Here is a 22694-nt window from a genome sequence, read left to right as displayed (position 1 = left end):
AGTTTGATTGACACAGGATCATGTGGTATCATATACAGTAAACACGTAAAATGGGAAATACAATAAAACAAACAAAAGGAAAAACTAATTATTTTGCAGGATCCAGTTAGTTTACACATTACCCTAAGTATAATGAAACAAGTTATGCATACAAATAGGCCATGAAGTATCGCCTATAGGGTAGAACAGCATATTGGTATAGGCGCACAGATTCCCAAATGAAAAGATAGGACATCCCCTTAAACAAATGCCTAGCTCTATTCTTATTATATCGTACCCACAATTCACAGTTCTGCGAGAAACTCATCGAAGTGTGAGTATGAATAGCAAAGAAATGTTTCCATATCATAAGAAACCTGGACAGCATTAAGGAGTTCCTTAATAGTCAGAGGGGTACTAGATTTTTAGAATTTGGCTATCATTAATTTAGCAGCCAAAATAATATGCCCCACTATCGTACTGAAGCATTTAGGGAGGTCAGGCAATCCCAGAAAACATAGCACTAAAGCAGGGGAAAAGATACATTAAGACCCATCAGCCTGCAGAGGAGATTGAACACCACTTTCCAAAATATGAAAACAAGAGGACAATCCCACCAGGCATGCATATACTGTATGGCCCAAAATTTTGAACCACTGTCTTTGTGCTGCCTTGAGTAGTACAGGGAAACGGGGAAAGGAGTTTCTCTAGTAGCAGGATCTCGAATTTCTCTCATTATAGCTCGATTGGTTTCTTACTGATAAGAATGTGGCTTAAATGATTGTTTATGACCTTTTAATACTTTAGAGGTTTATTAGATGACCGCCACAAAGTGAAAGTAAAAAAGTAGCATTCACACAGCTAGACAAACAGTTAACCCTTTGTGACAGAATGGCTGAATATTTTAATAAAGACCAACAAAAAAAAGCCCAAAATCAGTACAATGCAATCATAAAAAAATTGCTCCCAATGGTGTACACAGCCTTTATATTAATCTTAGTGATGTGGGCAGGAGTGAGTTACCAGCATATGTAACGCCCTAAAGTGGCATTACCACTCCTACGCGCTTCTATCTGTGTATGCTGGTTTGGTGTCATCATGTGTATTTATTGCCAGGTCCTGCATAATGTGAATCTGTATTTCTGATTTTGTAACTGTTTAACATTTTGCCTAGAGTGGAATGTGCTTTCCATTCTAGCCCCCTCTCTAGAGAGGGAGGAGTTCAGCTAGTTAGAGGTTAGTTTTAGAGTACCCCCTACAAGGGGATGGGTGTGTGCAAGCCAGCATAGGACTCCTTCGGCTCTTCTGGGCCTAGCAGCTCAAGCTGCAATCCTTACAAGCCAGGACTAAAGTTCCCTAGATAAAGATAAAGACAGACCAGACTACAGCAAAGTTCAGCAGAAAGGAAAAGTTTCTATTTAATCCAGTTAGCACAGCAAAGCTAAATAGGTTCAGATGTAAAGAGTCGAATGTGTTTGCCTGCCAAAACTTATGCCAAAGCTGAAAGATTGATCTCTGATGCAAGTCTGGACTTAATCATTTCTACAAATCTCTCCACTATTCCCCCCTGTTTGCACTGCTTGGAACGACATTGCCTGGGGTTCCAGGATATCCATGTAGGAGCATTGTGACATGTGCACAGCCACACCTAAAGGGACATTATAGGCTACTCTTGCCCCACTCTGACATTCCTACACCTGGGTACCACCAACACCATCTACTTAGGGGGACTCCGTCCCTCATTGCTGAAATGCAACTGGCGTCACGGCAAAACTCTCATAACACCTTAAAGGGACCCCTGGTAATACCCCGTCCATTGCACCTAGCAGTATTTTAAAGGAAGTTTCCCAGTGGCTAGCTCCTTTAGATATCTGTTTCACCACCACAAAGCCTTATACCAATAGCTGAGATGAAAGAGTATCTTTCATCATGATCAACCCAGGCATACTCCCAGGTAGGGATGATCATGGTGAATAAAATGCTGCAAACAGATGTACTGTAATATCATAATTATTATATTTTTATACAAATAAGGTGATCTGACAGAGCACCAATGGGGTGGTTTAGCCCCTCAGAGTACCTCCTCCTCTCTTCTGTCACCACTCACCCTCATAATCTGATTGACAGGGACTGGCATCCTCACTATTTGAATGCCCGGCCCTAAAACCTCATGCTTGTGCTAGTGAGACTTCATCGGGACATGTACATTAGATCTCATGAAGCTGTCTCTGCTGAGACCCGCACTGCGCAAGCACCAATGACGTCAGTTCCAGTAAACAGTGAGGTTACCTGACCATGTCAATCAGGCATTGAGTGGGAGGTGAAGTGGTACTCAGAGGGGCTAGTGAGAATTGACTAGATGGATCCTCAAAAGAAGAGAGTTGAGAGTATTTAAACATTTTGTAATCTTTCGAATACCAGTAGTTTCCCAAGTCCCATGATTTAGATCAGGTATTAAAATATCTGGATAATAGAGGTAGAGGTTGTCAAGCTCCACAAGGTTTAAATATAGAGGTATGTTTAGAGAACAACTGCCATGTTTTAATAGAAGCTACAATGCTAAAAAGAGCCGTAGATTTGTGGCGGTAATGGATACAGGAAATCTTCAGTGAAGATATAACAGGTTTCCCAAATAATGTACCTTCAATTTCAGACCACTTCCTTCTATGACCTATGCTCCATCAGCCTTTAATTTGATCCAAATTGAGGACATATAATATTTTTTAAAGGGGATATCCAACCACCAAATTCAACTAAATGAATAGACCTGTTGTTCCCATCCGAATCTTGGCTAACCATTGCAAACCCTACCTGATCTTGGTTGCTTCGTTGTAGGAGAATGTTTAGGAGACGAAAGGAGAGAACTTTTGCATACAGTTCATCTTGCAAGATAAAAAGCTGAACTGGATGGAGAGATGTCTTTTTTTCAGCCTTACAAACTATGTTACTGTATTACTATCTGTGTTAAGGAAAGAAATGGTCAGAAAATTTTGCTTGGGAAGTATTGCTCTTACTAGGTTTCGAAAAGCAACTATATTGGTTCTTGACATCTCAGGAGGGAAACTACCCTCTCGCGCCACCTTGTTGAAAATGTCTAAAACTGAGAAGTGTTTATAGTAGAAGTTTGTAAAGTCATAAGGGTCCAGAGCTTTATGAGGCTTAGGCCTCCTGCACACGACCGTTGTGTGCACCCGTGGCCATTGTGCCGTTTTCTGGAAAATGCACCGTTTTGCAGCCGCATCCGTGATCCGTGTTTCCTGTCCATCAAAAAAATATGACCTGTCCTATTTTTTTGACGGACAACGGTTCACGGACCCATTCAAGTCAATGGGTCCGTGAAAGAACATGGATGCACACAAGATTGGCATCCGCGTCCGTGATCCGTGGCGGTAGGTTACTTTCATACAGACAGATCCGAAGATCCGTCTGGATAAAAGCTTTTTCAGAGCTGAGTTTTCACTTCGTGAAAACTCAGAACCGACAGTATATTCTAACACAGAGGCGTTCCCATAGTGATGGGGACGCTTCTAGTTAGAATATACTACGAACTGTGTACATGACTGCCCCCTGTTGCCTTGCAGCACCCGATCTCTTACAGGGGGCTGTGATCCGCACAATTAACCCCTCAGGTGCTGCACCTGAGGGGTTAATTGTGCATATCATGGCCCCCTATAAGAGATCAGGGGGTGCCAGGCAGGAGGGGGCAGACCCCCCTCCCTCCCTCCCCAGTTTTGATTTCATTGGTGGCCAGTGCGGCCCCCCTCCCTCCCTCTATTGTATTATTTTCATTGCTGGCACAGTGTGCGGCCCCCCCCAGCCCCCCCTCCCTCCCTCTATTGTATTATTTTCATTGGTGGCCAGTGTGCGGCCCCCCCGGCCCCCCTTTCCTCCCTCTATTGTAATATCATTGGTGGCACAGTGTGCAGCCTCCCCTCCCTCCCTCTATTGTATTATCATTGGTGGCCAGTGTGCGCCCCCCCCCTCTATTGTATTAATATCATTGGTGGCCAGTGAGCAGCCTCCCCTCCCCCCCCCCGATCATTGGTGGCAGCGGAGAGTTCCGATCGGAGTCCCAGTTTAATCGCTGGGGCTCCGATCGGTAACCATGGCAACCAGGACCCTACTGCAGGCCTGGTTTCCATGGTTACTTAGCAATATTACAATATTAGAAGCATCATACTTACCTGCTGCGCTGTCTGTGACCGGCCGGGAGCTCCTCCTACTGGTAAGTGACAGATCATTAAGCAATGCGCCGCACAGACCTGTCGTGTGCAGGAGGCCTTAAAAGAAGTAAAAGCCTTCCACAATTCGGAAGCAGTTATGGGTGGAGACAGGGTCTGTAGTTGCAAAGGGTAAAACTAGGGAGATGGACAGCCTGCAAGAATAAATGTATTTCTTCTTGCGAGGGGCAAGGATTCGAAGGATTGTCTTTTGAATTATAAAGGGAGATGAAGTATTGTTTAAATTGGTCACCTATGAGTCTTCGATCTATTATTTTGCTCCTGTTTCAGTGTAATAAAAATACAATGCAGGCAGAGGCCAAAGACTCATGTCGTTCAACAAACAAGGACTGCAATTTTAATCTAAGAACACGTAAGGTGGCTAAGCATGAGACAAAGACAGAGGCCTCTAATAGAAGCCTCTAATAGAGGCCATAACTTTCTGAATCTCTTTGTTATGTTTTTCCTTCAACTAAACTCAAGATTGAATGAGAATCCCATCCAAGTCAGTGGTCGCCGGATCCAGTTTTTATTTGTTAGTGAAAAAGCACCTGACTTACATTGATTTTGATGCCAGATCAGGTTTGTTCGATTCCGCAGACCGTACACAAAACTGCAGCTTGAAAATGGTGAAAAATCTGGAGTGAGACTAATTATCACAGCTAACCACCCCTATTCCCCTACCCACAAACTGGAGTGCATTGGGTAAAAATGGAAACAAATTTGCAACATTTTTGCGTGAATAACCCCAAAAAGTCACAGAAGCCCTATTTTTTCAACTTTTTGAAGCCAGAAGTGTGGGGCGTCATAAATTCTCTCATAGAGTGTAAAATGGTTCTCTATGTGTGTACAATATTAATTGATAAATGAATGCATTATTTGTGTCGTTCCGCAGTATGCAGGATATTGAAATCAATGTTTTCCTGAATCTCACTTGTAGAAACTTACTAGGGACATATGGAGGATTTTCTAGTGTATCATCCGGACAGCCATCTACAGATCCATGTACATTGTTCGCTGGTTCGTTCATATCCTGTGACAAAAAAAGTGCAAGTTTGATGCAATTAAGAAATCAGATCCTGTGATAATTAAAGTCTTTATAGTGTTTTATGGTGTTCTTTATTTTTAACACATTTTGATCTCGGATGCCAGCGATGCTCCTTGTGGAAATCTTCTACTGGAGGTGAAAACATGGTCAGGATTCTACCTTCTAAAGCAGTGGTTCTCAACTCCAGTCCTCAGGACCCACCTGCCGGTCATGTTTTCAGGATTTCCTTAGTATTGAGCAGGTGATATGATTGGTGTCAGTGCATCAGGACTTACCACAGGTGTTCAATCTGTGGGATATTCTCAAATCATGACCGGTAGGTGGGTCCTGAGGACTGGAGTTGAGAACCACTGTTCTAAAGGAACAACTTTTAGCAAATGAGGCAGTGGAAAAATGGCCCAAAGGTCATTGAAAAGGATTTAGGCAGAAACCCTTCTGTCCTGTGTGATCCTTGATCCTTGCTATGGGGCCCTTACTTCTCTATGTATGACACTGGCTGGTAGTAAAGTTTTAGGACAATATTTCCTCAGAAAATAAATATGCAAAATAGAACTCTCCTCCGGATGAGCTTCCTGCCAGCTTGATCTCTGGAAGAAGAATCAGTCTCTTCTAGGAGACATACTGTACATATGGCAACTCACACATCCAACCAGAAGCCTACTCCACATTAATAAGGAACAATACCTCCAAAACAGCCCTTTGTAGAGATCCATGTCTCTGGTTTGGCTGATGATATGTTATAAGGCTTCATAAATGTGTTGTCTATAAAGGGGAGCCACCAAAAGGTACTACCAGAGAGACAGCTAGAATTTTTTGGCAGTATTCAAGGCTACTTCTTTAGCAATAATTTTATGGTTGTCATGTGCCTGTCTCGTTAAGATTTCCCTTGGGACATGTGTACCCTTATGGAGAGGCCAGCAGTTGTGGTAAGACAAGGAGAGGGATATTATATCTGTAGATACAACAACCTGCATCCAATTATATAGGTCAGGAAGACTCTGATCATATTGCATCTGGTGTATATGACCGGAAAAAAAAACAGCACATACATCAGAGCTCATCTGACAGCTCGGCCTCCCTCCTCTCCTGAACAATAATCTAAACGGATTTATGACCAAATCAAAGCTGCAAATCAGCCAATCTGATGATCTGACAAATGCTCATCTATTTTGCTCTTCCAAGCCAGGAAATTTAACTAATATTTTTCCCTCCTGTCTAGCTGAAGCTCTATAGCGCTTGGTCCAAACTAAGAGATAAAGGGGGAAATGTATTATTTCCCCTATGCCTAATTCTGGCATAGAAAACTTTCAATACCATTGCAACTTTTCTACTCACAATTGGAATTTTATGCCACCTTCCTCAATTTTCCAAAACGGAGCTTGGCGAGGGCATAGTTTAGACGGGGCCATTGGCCCAGCTCTTTCATCATTATTTATACCAGAAACTGGCGTAAATAATGACTGAAATCTATGGACTGCCAGACGAGCCAGATAATTTATGAAGAGGCCTGTGCCTAATCATAAATTACATGGCTCCTCAGGTAGTGTAGGCCCCATAAAGACTGGTGTAGCAGACACTGGTATTGATGAGTCAGGGCCAGTGTTTTTTTTTTAATTTCAGGGCTTAATAAGTCAACCTCCCATTGGAAAGTTTAATACAAAAACGAAATGCATTACTACTTGCAGTGACCCAATGATTACTGCAAAGGGGTTAACATGTGCATTTGTGCAGCATAATGTGTATTTCCAACTAAAGGCTCCACATGTGGAGAAATAGGGTTATAGTGATAGTTGCAAGGTTGGGCTGTTCCACCCTGAGCCAGAGAGTTAGTTAATTGGCCTAAGAGAAGCAAACAGACAGCAAGCAGTATTGGGTTAGCAGGAGCAGTCAGCACAAGGGACAAGAGGAGACAGTGTCAAACACCAGCCTTTGAGACAAAAAAAATATGAAGATAAGATGAAAGATGAAATTAAGGCACTTTGAAGACTTTTTGGCTTCACAAGATTTTTCTCTGCTAGAGGCTTTCAGCTCTCAGGCGTACCCTAGAGACAGACTGCTGGTCTGTTAAAGGACTATACCCCGCAGCTTGGTATTGTAGAACCTCATATTAAGAGAAAGAGAGAGAGCTGCGCACCTTGGCTGGATTAGAGAGAAAGCACAGATATTCTGGAAGTGGCTCAGAGAGTGAGGAACTGTGAAAAACTGTTGGAGCAATGTTTAGTCTCGTGCCTAATTCTAATAGTACATGCATTTGCACTTTTTCTCCTACCCTCACTAAATAACTGTTTATTTGTTACCATAAAACCGTTTTCATCCTTGAAGCCACCTTTCTATTATGTTTCTCAAGGTATCCCTGCCTTGCACACCACAACACCACCAACACCAAGGGCACCCCCACCACCATCAGGCAGAAGACCCACAAACCAGGGTGTGCCTCAAGGGAAAGAAAGGGTACACCCCTCCATTGTATGCCCGGCCCAGGGAGTGCTGGAGCAGGATCGCCACTCCTACCCTTCTCCACCTTGCGCCTCCCCTGTGGGACTTTGTATACTTACAATCCACATTCCATCAAACGGCACCTTATCATGAAACTCCTTCAGCATATCATACCACCATTTATGTGCTTCTGGGTTTGTGAAGTCAACAAACACTGTTGGTCCCGGCCAAACCTACAAAGAATAAATGAATAATAAAAACATTTTTTGTCACACATTATTAAAAAAAATTGTTGTTTTTTTCTTATTCAGCACCGTATCACTGCAAATGAATGATAAATAACATGTTTAGGTCAACATTTTAGCCTTAGCATTCAATGGGTTTTCTGGTGCTTAGATATTAATGACTTATTCTCAGGATAGATCTTCAGTATCAGATCTATGGAAGTCCATCGACAAAAAAACTGCAAATCAACCATAATTATTTTTTTCTGTTACGTGATTCACCGTACAGTATAAATACATTTATAGTTTAATATTCCGGGCATCTGGAACATGGCAATGTTGATGATATGTATTTTTTGTTAATTTTTAAAATGGGGGTTAATTTGAATTTTTATATCTTTTAAATTTGTTATATTTTAAAAACTCTTTTTACTTTTTTATACACTTATTTTAAGTTCCCTCCGGGAACTTTAACATGCTGTCGTCTGGTTGCTTCTCCCATAGACTGCAATGATTTACTATTATAGCCTATGCTAGAATCACTATATTAGGAACTTCAGAAAGCCCAAGGCTGACATAGGAACCGAACAGCTCCAGCCTCCCGTGATCTCAGTGTGGGGGGGACTTTCAGTCTTCAGTAGACCCATCACTCACAGGAAAAGCCATTTAGATGCTGTGGTCAGGCTACTCTGTTTGGTGCACAATCACTCCACTATTACACCGTTCAGTGCTTCCACCCCTTGCTTGATTGAAAGTCAATTAAAGTTAATTAAAGCAAACATTTTATATTTTTCATAGTGATTTTTTCAGTAAATGAAATATCATGTCAAACAGTGCTTACCCAGTAACATAATATCAGATATGAAGCTGTAAAACATAAATTATATTATACCTTGCCTACAAGTGGCTTGCCATCTGCATTAGTGACATAAACTCCTCTCTTCAGTCCATCTTCATAAGGTTGATAACTTCCTTTGGGGCTAGTAAGGCCAATAGCTGGTTCCTAATACAAATAAATATATATAAAGGTGTTCACAAAGGAAAAATCATATAATAAACATAAGGATATTTCCCTATAGTTATCTTTAATCCAAAGCCCCACGCCCTCTGCATTTTTTAAATAAATCTTATATCACTCCCCCTTTTCCCCCTGAAAGCCACCAGAAAGTTATCTCATCCAGTACCCTGCTCAGTACTAACAAGGGGCAAAACTGCTGTCTACAGATGGACAGCTCTTCCTTTTGGTGGAGATTCTGCTTTGGCCGATATCCCAAGTCATGTTTCAAGACTCTTTAAAGGAGTTGTCTCATCTGAGACATTGGTGGCATATCACTAAGATATGCTATCAATGTCAGATAGGTGCGAGTCCCACCTCTCTACAGAATGGGACCCCTGAAGTGAGTGGGGAGCTGTACATGCCCTCTCTTTTACTTTTTGGTGCCGGTTCTGGAGATAGGTGCAGGTCCCACATTATAGCAAAAAGACACTATATGGTTATTCCCCTCAAAAAAGTATGATGTTCTTGCACCTGGTTGGGTTTGCCCCACCTCTGGGCCCCATAGCAAGTGCTATGGCTGCTATAGGTATAGTTCTGTCCATAATATCTACCATTGGTTGATGACATTAGAGATACGGTTTCTTCCTTCTACAGAAGAACTAATTTTTGTATACCTTTTCCCAGGGAGCATTGCCTCTCACACCAAGTGGCGTCTCCACAAGGAGAAAGCCCCCAAGAGTTTCATGGTACAGTACCCTGCTTAGACAGCTCTTCTTAGGAAACTCTGGGCAATTTCTTACCTGCAAGACTCAGCGTCCACCTCTCTGAGACAGTGTCCCCATAAAGAACCTTCTGAGTGGGCGAATTTACAGTAAAACCTAAGATTTTATTTTATTTTTATTTCTCATAGCATGCTGTCCTTACCACAATTAAGATGTACTTCATTCCATCTTGATGGAACTCATTCACCATTTCTGGCATATCTCCAAAGCGGTCTGGGTCATAAGTGAAATCTAGGTATGCGTGCATATAATCAATGTCATTCCATTGCACCTCCTAGGAAATATTGAACAGATACCTGCATATTAAGTACAGAACAGACCTGATTGCAGAATGATGATATACTGGTTCACTAGTAAAAACAATATCCTACATTCCTCCTGCTCTTTGTAGCAGAAGGATTACCATATTTACCTTCATCTGAACAGACCCCATAGCTAATGTTGGGATTCGCTCTGGTAGTTAGGATAAGCAGGCACAGTACAGAGGCAAAATACAAGTTCGTAATTCAAACTTCAGTGTTTATTCACACATGATGCCAAAAACAAAACATCACTTTTGCAGTGTTGGTGTTACAACACACCCAATGGCAAGTTAACATAACAAAAGTCACCTTGGTGGCAGTTCTGCCTCAGTGCCTCAGAAAGTTCAAACACAGGCTTTAGACGGCCTGTTCCCCTGACCCACGGGTCTCTGCTCACCAGCCCAGCACAGGCCTCAGATCCCAGCACACAGACCTCCTGAGCTCCACTGTCAGATGGAGGTAATCCTCTCCACCTGGCAGTGCTGGCTGGTTTTATACCTGTCAAAACCCGGCCTGGAACATGGGGAGTAGTCACCCACCCAGTACTTTGACTACTCCCAGTAGGAGCCATTCCAGGTCAGCTATTACAGCCATGGTGACCAAGGTGTCAAACAGCAACTGCTGCTGACACATAAAAAACATCTCTAACTCCACCAAGGCCAGGAACCTTGGTGACACGTACCTATCATCAACGATGATTCCTTGTACCTTCTTACACTAAGTACAGATCCCCCTTGAATTAGATTCCTGTCTCAGCATGATCCTTGATCTAAAGCATGGGTCATGGTTACTGGTCCTGTAATTAGTTTCTGATATAGTTACGTTCAAGTCCTAATGATCCCTAGTTTTGACTTTGCATGTGTTTCCTTCTTGAACAAATTTTTTATATGGTGCTCATCTTGTCACCTTCTTGTTACTGAACATCTGGATCCTGCTCACAGGATCCCTAACTCTATGCCTTCAATATCATGGGCAACATGGGCTGCACAGGAACAAGGCTCCTACCATTTGTAGCGTTAAAAATCTAGGGCCATCCTCAGAAAACTCCTACTAACATTCTATAGTGCTACGTAGAAAGGTGATCGGTATTAAAGGGAACCTGAAAGTATCAGCATGTCCTTATGTATCTGGGGTTTGGCTTTCCAAAAATGCTACAACCGTCAGTTTCGGCATTATGCAATAAAATAACTTATCTACTGTTACCCAAGATGAGCTTGGCTATCGGGCTCGTGCATATTGCCCAGATAATGCCAAGGACTGGCCAGGTTTGTAAGATGTGGGATACGTGTGTAATATGGAGTTGCTATTAAAAAACAGAATGTTCTATTTTGTTACCAGAGGAATTTTAGCTTCCTTCATTTTTTTTACGGCTTCTCGGGTCATGTCGGAAGTGGCGTACCCCCAGCGGCAGAGGTGAAATCCAAGGCCCCAAAATGGAGGCATAAATGGAAGCCCTAAAATAAAAATAAAAAAAATAAAAAATAGAACATAGATTATTTTATTTATTCCCCACTATATATAATGCATATTTTGCAGCACTGTTTAGCCTATGTACTACTACTGCCTCTAGCATGTGGAGCTCAGTAACCTTTCTGGAATTTGTGAAGAAACCCATGGAGAGTAGAAGTCCTCTCTCAACACAATAGGTTCCTCTATTTAGCAAAGTGCCAACTACTCACTGTGCTTCAGTAGTCTGAGACTTTTCCCTCAGCCTCTGCCGTGGATGATCATCTAAGACTATGGAAGCACACTATGCATTTTAGGTGAAAGCAGATGGGAGCAAGGAATAGGAAGCACTGGCTCTTTAACCTTGCACTCCCCATTTATATCCTCCAGAACCAGAGGGTCACTTTAAGTTGTGGAATGCCTTACCCAAGAGGTAGTAATTTTAGGTGAGGCAACCCTGACAACAGTTCTAAATGCCAGGCAGGACACAGAGATTGGTTATTAACATGGTGCTGGGTTTCAAAGTAGGGGCCTTTGGGTACGCCCAACGGTCAGATTTGTGCATGCAAATTTGGAAGCCAAAATCAGAAGTGGATCATAAAAGGAGATCAAGTAAAAAGGACAGATACAACTTCTCTTTTTAGAATTTTCTCCTGGTTTTGACTTCCAAAACGGCAACAAAAAAACCTGACCATGTGGCTGTACACCTTGAGTAAAAAGAGTGTAGGCTAAAAATTGCAGAATTAAAACAGATACCACAACTTTTAATTTCATTTACAGTATACATGTTCTTACCAACCACCTCCTGGTATTGCTTGAGAACTGTTTGAGGCTCAGGACCCAAAAAGACATAAAAATCCAAAATCCCTCCTGTAGTTCTCCATGTCAAGGCAGGAGCAGGCTGCAGTATGATATCTAGAGGTATATTAATAAGTATTATTTTACGTATCATATACCGAATTTTAAAAAGTGAATATACTGTATATATAGAATTTCATTAGAATAGTTGATCATCAAATATTTTTCTTCACACATTACACACTTACCCATGGCATTGCTGTTGAGCAGAAACACACCATGAGCTAACCCATCATTTTCCATTGCAACATAGAAAGGATGAGTGCCATAGAGGTTCGCATCTTTCTAGAAGGGTGAGAACCGGAGACATTGTCAATCATATACAAAAATGTTAAATATAAATACAACTAAGACTGAGTTCACATTTCAGTTATTTGACTAGTTATTTCCATCAGTTATTGTGAACCAAAACCAGTAGTAAAGCCTGCTCAGAAATAAGGTATAATGGAAAGATCTGCACCTGTTCTATGTTTTTGACCAGCACCTGGTTTTGGCTCACAGTAACTGATGGAAATAACAAACCAAATAACTGAATTGTGAACTCAGCCTAAGGGCTCATGCACACCGCCGTTAATCGGCCGTTCCGTGCTTTGAGGACCATAATTTGCAGAGCCCAATGCACGGGCAACATCCATGCGAATTCCGTAGACGGATCCAGACCGATTCAATTTGAATGGGCCCGTGATCCGTCCACACCGCAAAAAAAAAATATAGAAATTTTTTTTTGCAGTGAGGAGCCATGGAGAGAAACCCCATGGAAGCACTCCGTAGTGCTTCCGCGGGGTTCCGTACCTCAGCTTCTGGATTGAGGATCAGTCAAGTGAATGGGTCCGGGCAATGGCCGCGTGCATAAGCCCTAAGTCCAACACCTCTATTTTAGGAGACACATGGCCTGTGACCTCACAAGCTTCCACATAGCCATGGTTTCCATATGTGACACCGATGATGGCTTCTTATTGTAAGGGATCGCTCTCTCAAGCAGGGCGGCGATGACAGATTCTTTCTCAGACAACGGGGTTCAAGTCCAAATGGTGCTTTATTCTGGCACTTCAGCACCAGCACAAACATAAGCCAAAATAAACACCTGCCCGTCTGAGCTCTACCTAATACATGTGTCGTCGATATCTCACCTATAAAGCACAGTTCACAAACAGGGTATCAGGTTCTGACACAGTCCCACACAGGGGGAGAGATCCGGCTTCACACAGCCTCCTGGCTGAGACCACACAGAGCCTCTGCAGGCTTCTCCCTCTCTAGGGTCATCTCCTCTTCCCTGGACTCCTACACTGAGGGTTGGCTTATCCCTCAGTGATTACAGCCAGCTGGCCTCAGCTGTGGTGGAATAGGGGTGTGGACTTAAATATCCACCCCCTCTACACCTCTATCATGTACAGTATGAGGCTTGTAACTGCCTCACAGTATGAACCAGAATGTTGAAAGTTTCTTATAAGGCTCTATTTGTGTTATAAACCAACATTTGTGGCTGCAAAGGATTGGGGTACTAGAGTTTAGGCTGTGTTGCTGTGACACCAGATACATATTTTTTTTTATCTTGTACTATTTTTGTATAGCTTTGTGAAATTAGATCAAAAGTATTCATGGCAAAAAATCTCAGAGGGAATGTATCTCAGAGGGAAGGAGAAAACTTTCACTTTTTATTGTATGCAAACAACTTTGCATAAATCAGTAATACAAGTGAATATAAGAAACTTTATCATATATCTGACTTCTGTGATAACTTGTCTTTTTAAAACAAAGACCGGCTGCCAGCTCACTAGAGGATCAGATAGAACCATATGGAGGAGGGGACAGTAGTCTGAGAAAGAGACCAACTGATACAGACATGATTCAGCAGTAGTGATGAGGGGCAATCACCCCGATGCTGGCTTGAGGGGGTTGTCCCATGAAAAATATTCTTCCTTTTTTTAAACCAGCACCTGGATCTGAATACTTTTCAGTTAATTATAAATTTAGCATAGCCACTGAGTTATTCAATAAAATGTCTCTATAGCGCAACCTGCGGTTTGTTTTCTTTCTTATTTATTTGTCCTGCTCACTGAGATGGCCGCACATGCTCAGTTTCAACCTTAAACTGCCTCCTGAGCTGTGATAGGGAGAGCTGAGATACGCCCTCTTAGCAGTAACAGAATGGATACTCCCCTTGATATAAATGTAGCAGAGCAATAAATGGGGAGATCTCTGGATCTATGTGAGGTACAGGGCTGGTCCTAGCTTTGTTAGAAAGTAGATCTTTGAAAAGTAGAGCTCTAACTGCTACTAAAGGTGTTGTTCACCCTTTTGTTTTTTACAGATGGCTAGACTTTCACAGATGGCCGAGTTCAGGCTCCATCGCTGCCCCACTGATCCCAGGTCTTCCTGTGTTATCAAACGTTATGACACGGGTAATGTGACTGCTGCAGCCAATCACTGTCTACAGTAGTGACATGTCATCTGTGCGGCATGCCACTTGATCACGTGCCACACAGGTGACATGTCCCTCTCGACATGGACATGTGATGCTGTAGCTAATCACTGACCATAGTGGCACACCGCTGTGGCTAGCGATTGACTAAGCCCCAGTGCCGGATTACAATAGGGACGTTCGGGTCGGCATCCCCGGGCCCAGCACCGCTGGGGGGCCCAACGCCGACCCGAACGCCCACATACTGCGTCGGGGCACGGAAGCGCATAGCTACCTGTCCCGTCGCCTATCACCGCCATAGGCTTAAGGCCTAGTAGGCCTGAGGCCTATGCGGTAGTGAAATCCCGGCACAGGCGACTAGGGACTACTATGTGGGGGCAAATTACTATGTGGGGCAAATTATTATGGGAGGGACTACTATGTGGGGGCAAATTACTATATGGGACAGTGTGGGGGCAAATTACTGTATGGGGCAGTGTGGGGGCAAATTATTATGGGAGGGACTACTATGTGGGGGCAAATTACTATATGGAGCTGTGTGGGGCCAAATTATTATGGGAGGGACTGCTATGTGGGGGAAAATTACTATATGGGGGCAGTGTGGTGGAAACTATTGTGTGGGAGCAGTGTGGGGTAATTGCTATGTGCGGACAGTGTGGGGTTATTTCTATGTGGGTAAATTGCTATGTTGGGACAAATTACTATGTGGGGGAAACTATTGTGTGGGGGCAGTGTCGGGAAATTGCTATGTGGGGGCAGTGTGGTGGAAATTACTAGGTGGGGGCAGTGTGGGGGCAAATTACTATGTGGGGGCAAATTACTATGTGGGGCAAATTACTATGTGGGGCAAATTGCTATGTGGGGCAGTGTGGAGTAATTTCTATGTGGGGACAGTGTGGGGGTAATTTCTATGTGGTGGAAATTACTATGTGGGGGCAGTGTGGGGGAAATTACTATGTAGAGGCAGTGTGGGGCAAATTACTATGTAGGGGCAGTGTGGGGAAAATTACAATGTAGGGGCAGTGTGGGGAAATTACTATGTGGGGGCAGTGTTGGGGAAATTACTATGTGGGGGCAGTGTTGGGGAAATTACTATGTGGGGGCAGTGTGGGGGAAATTACTATGTAGGGGCAGTGTGGGGCAAATTACTATGTAGGGGAAATTACTGTGTGGGGGCAAACTACTATATGGGGGCAGTTTGGGGGAAATTACTGTGTGGTGGCAAATTACTATGGGGGGGATTACTATGTGGGGGCAGTGTGGTGGAAATTACTATATGGGGGTGTTGCTATTAGGGAGGCACTGTAGGGGTAATTCTATTATTTTTGGGGACACTATACAGGGATTATTGCCTGGAGCACAATAGAGGGTGGTATTATTACTCGGGGCACTCTAGGGGACATTATAGCTGCTGTGGACACTATAGGAACATTTGGGGTAATTTATCAAACTGGTGTAAAGTAGAACTGGTTTAGTTGCCCATTATTGCCCAAGTTGGTTAGACAGCCCCGGGTGTCACGGGTGTATGTGAGCAACAATAGTAATACACAGTACAGAGCTACTGACTGGACCCAGAACTAGGGAGGATAAAGGGTGACCCCTGTCCGACCCTCAACGCTCTCCCTATTCTGCTAAAGCACATGCCCGGATCCAAATGGCGGAACGAGGCATGCCCACGTGCCTAAGACTAATGACCCCTGTAACCCCTACAATAGTGGAAGGGGCACGGCCACCAGTGCCCTACTCAGTATATGGAGGGAACCGTGGCCACCTCAGATCCAGTCAGAAAATAAATAGGAACACAACAATGTCTGCACACTTAGCTGAAGATGTTGCAGCCGCAGAGAAGACGGATCCAAGGACAGGCTGGCAATATCCGGAGTGCTAGCTGCAGCAGAACACAGGTCCAGTGAACTGATAGCTACAAGTGAAGAAACTAAAGCCAGAGCTACAACTGAAGTGAGAACTATAATCCACATCCTATCATAGGAGGAGGGGTGATATAAAGAGAGGGAAATCAAACACATGAAGGACAGCTGTGGTGAAAGAAACCAAAAGTAAACAGAGTAGTGAGAACTCCTCCCAGCTCTAGTAGTGACATCATCACAGGGGTGGAGAAACAGAGCTGTGAGAACGTCCCAAAGCTCTGGTAGTGACAGTACCCCCCCCTCTACGGGTGGTCTCCGGACACCCAGGACCCACCTTCTCAGGATGAGCCCTATGAAATGCCCTGATGAGGCGAGTGGCTTTAATTTCCGAGACCGGAACCCACATCCTCTCCTCAGGACCATAACCCTTCCAATGAACGAGGTACTGAAGAGAACCGCGGACCATGCGAGAGTCCACAATTCTGGAAACCTCAAACTCCAGATTGCCATCAACCAAAATCGGAGGAGGAGGCAAAGAGGAGGGCACCGTGGGCTGGACATATGGTTTTAAGAGAGATCTGTGAAATACATTATGTATCTTCCAAACCCGTGGAAGATCAAGACGGAAGGCAACAGGATTGATGACTGACAAGATTTTATAAGGCCCAATAAACTTGGGACCCAATTTCCAGGAGGGAACCTTCAACTTAATGTTTCTAGTAGACAACCACACCAGATCACCCACATTCAGGTCCGGACCAGGCACACGTCTCTTATCAGCCACACGCTTATACCTCTCACTCATCTTTTTAAGATTACTCTGAATCTTTTGCCAAATGGTAGACAAAGACGAGGAAAATCTCTCCTCCTCAGGTAAACCAGAAAGAGCCCCTCCCGAGAATGTCCCAAACTGCGGATGGAACCCATATGCACTAAAGAATGGTGACTTATCAGAAGATTCCTGACGACGGTTGTTCAGAGCAAACTCAGCAAGAGGGAGAAATGAACACCAATCCTCCTGGTTCTCTGCCACAAAACAGCGCAAATATGTCTCCAGATTCTGATTGAGGCGCTCAGTCTGACCATTCGACTGCGGATGAAAAGCAGAAGAGAAGGACAGCCGAACCCCCAGGCGAGAACAGAAAGCCTTCCAGAACCTGGACACAAACTGCGTGCCTCTATCGGAAACAATATCAGAGGGAATGCCGTGCAATTTAACAATATGGTCGACAAAAGCTTGCGCCAACGTTTTAGCATTGGGTAAACCAGGGAAAGGTACGAAATGAGCCATCTTGCTAAAACGGTCCACCACCACCAGGATCACCGACTTCCCCGAGGAACGAGGAAGATCCGTGATAAAGTCCATGGACAGGTGTGTCCAAGGACGGGAAGGAATGGGTAACGGGAGAAGGGAACCTGAAGGCCGTGAACGAGGGACCTTAGTGCGAGCGCACGTCTCACAAGCAGCCACAAAACCCTCCACCGACTTACGAAGAGCCGGCCACCAAAATCTCCGAGCAATGAGATCCACCGTGGCTCTACTCCCGGGGTGACCAGCAAGAACCGTATCATGATGCTCCTTAAAGAGTTTGTGACGTAGCTCAGGAGGCACGAACAACTTCCCAGAAGGACAACGGGCAGGTGTCTCAGTCTGGGCAGCCTGGACCTCGGCCTCCAAATCGGAATATAGAGCAGAAACAACTACCCCCTCCGCCAAAATGGGACCCGGGTCCTCGGAGTTTCCTCCTCCCGGAAAACAGCGAGAGAGAGCATCAGCCTTCACATTTTTTATCCCAGGTCGGAATGTAACAACAAAATTGAATCTGGAGAAGAACAGAGACCATCTGGCCTGTCTCGGATTCATACGCCTGGCCGACTCCAAATATGCCAGATTCTTATGGTCGGTAAAAACAGTGATAGGGTGCCTGGCCCCCTCCAACCAATGGCGCCATTCCTCGAAAGCCAACTTGATGGCCAACAACTCCCTATCTCCCACATCATAGTTTCTCTCTGCCGGGGAGAGTTTTTTAGAGAAAAAGGCACAGGGTCGCCACTTGGCAGGGGAAGGGCCCTGGGACAAAACCGCACCCACACCCACCTCGGAAGCATCCACCTCAACAATAAAGGGTAAGGAAACATCGGGATGCACCAAGACGGGAGCAGACGCAAAATTCTCTTTAATCTTAGAAAAGGCTGCAAGCGCCTCCTCCGACCAAGAGGAAAAATCCGCCCCCTTTTTTGTCATGTCAGTGAGGGGTTTGACAACAGAGGAATAATTCAAAATGAACTTTCTGTAATAGTTCGCAAAACCCAGAAAGCGCATCAATGCCTTCTGATTCTCAGGAAGCTCCCACTCAAGTACAGCACGGACCTTCTCGGGATCCATGCGAAAACCAGAAGCAGAGAGGAGAAAACCCAGAAATTGAATCTCCGATACCATAAAAAGACATTTCTCCAGCTTGGCGTACAATTTATTTTCCCGCAGAATCTGCAGAACCTGAAAAAGATGATCCTGATGGGTCTGAACATCAGGGGAAAAAATCAAAATATCATCAAGATACACCAATACAAATTTCCCCATTAAATGATAGAAAATACTATTAACAAAATGCTGAAAGACGGCCGGAGCATTCATCAGGCCGAAAGGCATAACGAGATTCTCGAAATGCCCGTCAGGGGTATTAAAGGCCGTTTTCCATTCATCCCCCTCTCTGACCCTGACCAGGTTGTACGCGCCTCTCAAATCCAATTTGGAAAACACCTTGGCCCCAACAATTTGATTGAAGAGGTCCGGGATCAGAGGAAGGGGATAGGGATCGCGAATCGTGATACGGTTCAGCTCCCTAAAATCTACGCAAGGTCTCAGAGAGCCATCTTTCTTTTTAACAAAAAAAAAACCCGCGGCCACAGGTGACTTTGAGGGACGAATATGCCCCTTTTCGAGACTCTCGGAGATGTAAGTTCGCATAGCGATTCTTTCCGGTTGTGAGAGATGGCACCGTTTTAGTAGACACCTCTGCAAAAGTCGCTGTGAGACAATTCTCTCTACAAAAATCACTCCACTCATTTATTTGCCTTCCTTGCCAATCAATAGTGGGGTTATGTCTAGTGAGCCAGGGTAACCCCAAAACTAGAGGAGACGGCAATCCGTTAAGGACAAAACAAGATATATCCTCCACATGAGTGTCCCCTACAGCTAGCCGGATATTGTGAACAATGCCCTTCAGAGATCTCTGTGAGAGTGGAGCAGAGTCAATAGCAAAAACAGGTATATCTTTATCTAATGTGCAAACCTGAAAACCATGCATGGCTACAAATTGAGTGTCAATAAGATTGACGGCCGCTCCACTATCGACAAAAATCTCACAAGAAATGACTTTGCTCTCTAGCGCCACCCTGGCAGACAGGAGAAAACGGGAACTGCAGGTCAGAGGAAAAGCATCAAATCCTACATCAACTTTGCCCAAAGTAGCAGATGAAGCAGAACTTGATGATTTACCTTTTGAGATTTTTCTCTTATTATCGCTCTTAGTACGGTTCAAGAATCTCCTAGACGGACAAACATTTGCCAAATGACCTATGCCCCCACAACAAAAACAGACCATACTCTGAGGACTAAATCCTCTTTTATCAGGGGCAAGTCGAGCTAGCTGCATGGGCTCCTCCTCAGAGGGGAGCGAGACAGGATGAGGCCCCTGCACACTGAATGAGTCCGCACCACTGCCCCTAGACTGACAATGGCTGGACAGAGAGGTCTCGTTTCTTTCTCTTAGACGCCTGTCAAGGCGTACCGCCAATGACATGGCAGACTCTAAGGACGTTGGTCTCTCATGGAAAGCAAACGCATCTTTTAATCTCTCCGAGAGACCATGACAGAACTGACTCCGGAGTGCAGCATCATTCCAACCCGAATCAGCTGCCCATCTCCGAAATTCAGAACAATAAAGCTCCGCAGACCGTTTGTTCTGGCATAAAACACGTAGGTTAGATTCGGCCAGAGCAACACGATCCGGGTCATCATAAATCTGCCCCAGGGCCACAAAAAATCCCTCCACGGATCGAAGGGAGGGATCCCCTGATGGCAGCGAAAAAGCCCAAGTCTGAGCATTACCCCTGAGCAGGGAGATGACAATCCTCACCCTCTGCTCTTGATTACCAGAAGAGTGAGGACACAAGCAAAAATGGAGTTTGCATGCCTCTCTGAAACAAACAAAATTCTCACTGCCCCTGGAGAACGTCTCCGGAAGTGAGACCTTGGGCTCGCAACAGACTCCATGAGCCGGAGCAGGGCCCAATGCTTGAAGCTGGGTCATAGATTGACGGAGATCCGCTACTTCCAAAGAAAGACCCTGCATGCGGTCAACCAGGTCAGAAAGCGGATCCATGTCAAAAAAGGACGGTTTTGGTGGATTATAATGTCACGGGTGTATGTGAGCAACAATAGTAATACACAGTACAGAGCTACTGACTGGACCCAGAACTAGGGAGGATAAAGGGTGACCCCTGTCCGACCCTCAACGCTCTCCCTATTCTGCTAAAGCACATGCCCGGATCCAAATGGCGGAACGAGGCATGCCCACGTGCCTAAGACTAATGACCCCTGTAACCCCTACAATAGTGGAAGGGGTACGGCCACCAGTGCCCTACTCAGTATATGGAGGGAACCGTGGCCACCTCAGATCCAGTCAGAAAATAAATAGGAACACAACAATGTCTGCACACTTAGCTGAAGATGTTGCAGCCGCAGAGAAGACGGATCCAAGGACAGGCTGGCAATATCCGGAGTGCTAGCTGCAGCAGAACACAGGTCCAGTGAACTGATAGCTACAAGTGAAGAAACTAAAGCCAGAGCTACAACTGAAGTGAGAACTATAATCCACATCCTATCATAGGAGGAGGGGTGATATAAAGAGAGGGAAATCAAACACATGAAGGACAGCTGTGGTGAAAGAAACCAAAAGTAAACAGAGTAGTGAGAACTCCTCCCAGCTCTAGTAGTGACATCATCACAGGGGTGGAGAAACAGAGCTGTGAGAACGTCCCAAAGCTCTGGTAGTGACACCGGGCCTATCATGCACTTAATCCGCCCCTGCTAAGCCCTCACATTTACATGTACAGTCGTGGCCAAAAGTTTTGAGAATTACATAAATATTGGAAATTGGAAAAGTTGCTGCTTAAGTTTTTATAATAGCAATTTGCATATACTCCAGAATGTTATGAAGAGTGATCAGATGAATTGCATAGTCCTTCTTTGCCATGAAAATTAACTTAATCCCCAAAAAACCTTTCCACTGCATTTCATTGCTGTCATTAAAGGACCTGCTGAGATCATTTCAGTAATCGTCTTGTTAACTCAGGTGAGAATGTTGACGAGCACAAGGCTGGAGATCATTATGTCAGGCTGATTGGGTTAAAATGGCAGACTTGACATGTTAAAAGGAGGGTGATGCTTGAAATCATTGTTCTTCCATTGTTAACCATGGTGACCTGCAAAGAAACGCGTGCAGCCATCATTGCGTTGCATAAAAATGGCTTCACAGGCAAGGATATTGTGGCTACTAAGATTGCACCTCAATCAACAATTTATAGGATCATCAAGAACTTCAAGAAAAGAGGTTCAATTCTTGTTAAGAAGGCTTCAGGGCGTCCAAGAAAGTCCAGCAAGAGCCAGGATCGTCTCCTAAAGAGGATTCAGCTGCGGGATCGGAGTGCCACCAGTGCAGAGCTTGCTCAGGAATGGCAGCAGGCAGGTGTGAGCGCATCTGCACGCACAGTGAGGCGAAGACTTTTGGAAGATGGCCTGGTGTCAAGAAGGGCAGCAAAGAAGCCACTTCTCTCCAAAAAAAACATCAGGGACAGATTGATCTTGTGCAGAAAGTATGGTGAATGGACTGCTGAGGACTGGGGCAAAGTCGTATTCTCCGATGAAGCCTCTTTCCGATTGTTTGGGGCATCTGGAAAGAGGCTTGTCCGGAGAAGAAAAGGTGAGCGCTACCATCAGTCCTGTGTCATGCCAACAGTAAAGCATTCTGAGATCATTCATGTGTGGGGTTGCTTCTCATCCAAGGGAGTGGGCTCACTCACAATTTTGCCCAAAAACACAGCCATGAAT

The 22694-nt window shown here is 44.5% G+C and overlaps 1 protein-coding gene across 1 annotated transcript in view; it reads right to left on the bottom strand.

Annotated features, from left to right (window-relative positions):
- Window positions 1-22694, bottom strand: part of LOC121003350 (lysosomal alpha-glucosidase-like) — a 74311-nt gene that overhangs the window by 18670 nt on the left and 32947 nt on the right. Inside the window, exons 5-11 of the mRNA XM_040435119.1 lie at window positions 12481-12577; window positions 12230-12349; window positions 11324-11442; window positions 9829-9960; window positions 8800-8910; window positions 7803-7916; window positions 5148-5232 (exon numbers count right to left, since the gene is read on the bottom strand). Of these exons, the coding sequence (XP_040291053.1) occupies window positions 5148-5232; window positions 7803-7916; window positions 8800-8910; window positions 9829-9960; window positions 11324-11442; window positions 12230-12349; window positions 12481-12577 (778 nt within the window). The remainder of the gene's footprint in view (window positions 1-5147; window positions 5233-7802; window positions 7917-8799; window positions 8911-9828; window positions 9961-11323; window positions 11443-12229; window positions 12350-12480; window positions 12578-22694) is intronic.

The sequence above is a fragment of the Bufo bufo genome, chromosome 6, assembly GCF_905171765.1.
Source record: "Bufo bufo chromosome 6, aBufBuf1.1, whole genome shotgun sequence".
NCBI classification, from domain to species: Eukaryota; Metazoa; Chordata; class Amphibia; order Anura; family Bufonidae; genus Bufo; species Bufo bufo.
The sequence above is the reverse complement of the archived record's forward strand: the minus strand, read 5'-3'. Positions and strand labels throughout refer to the sequence as shown.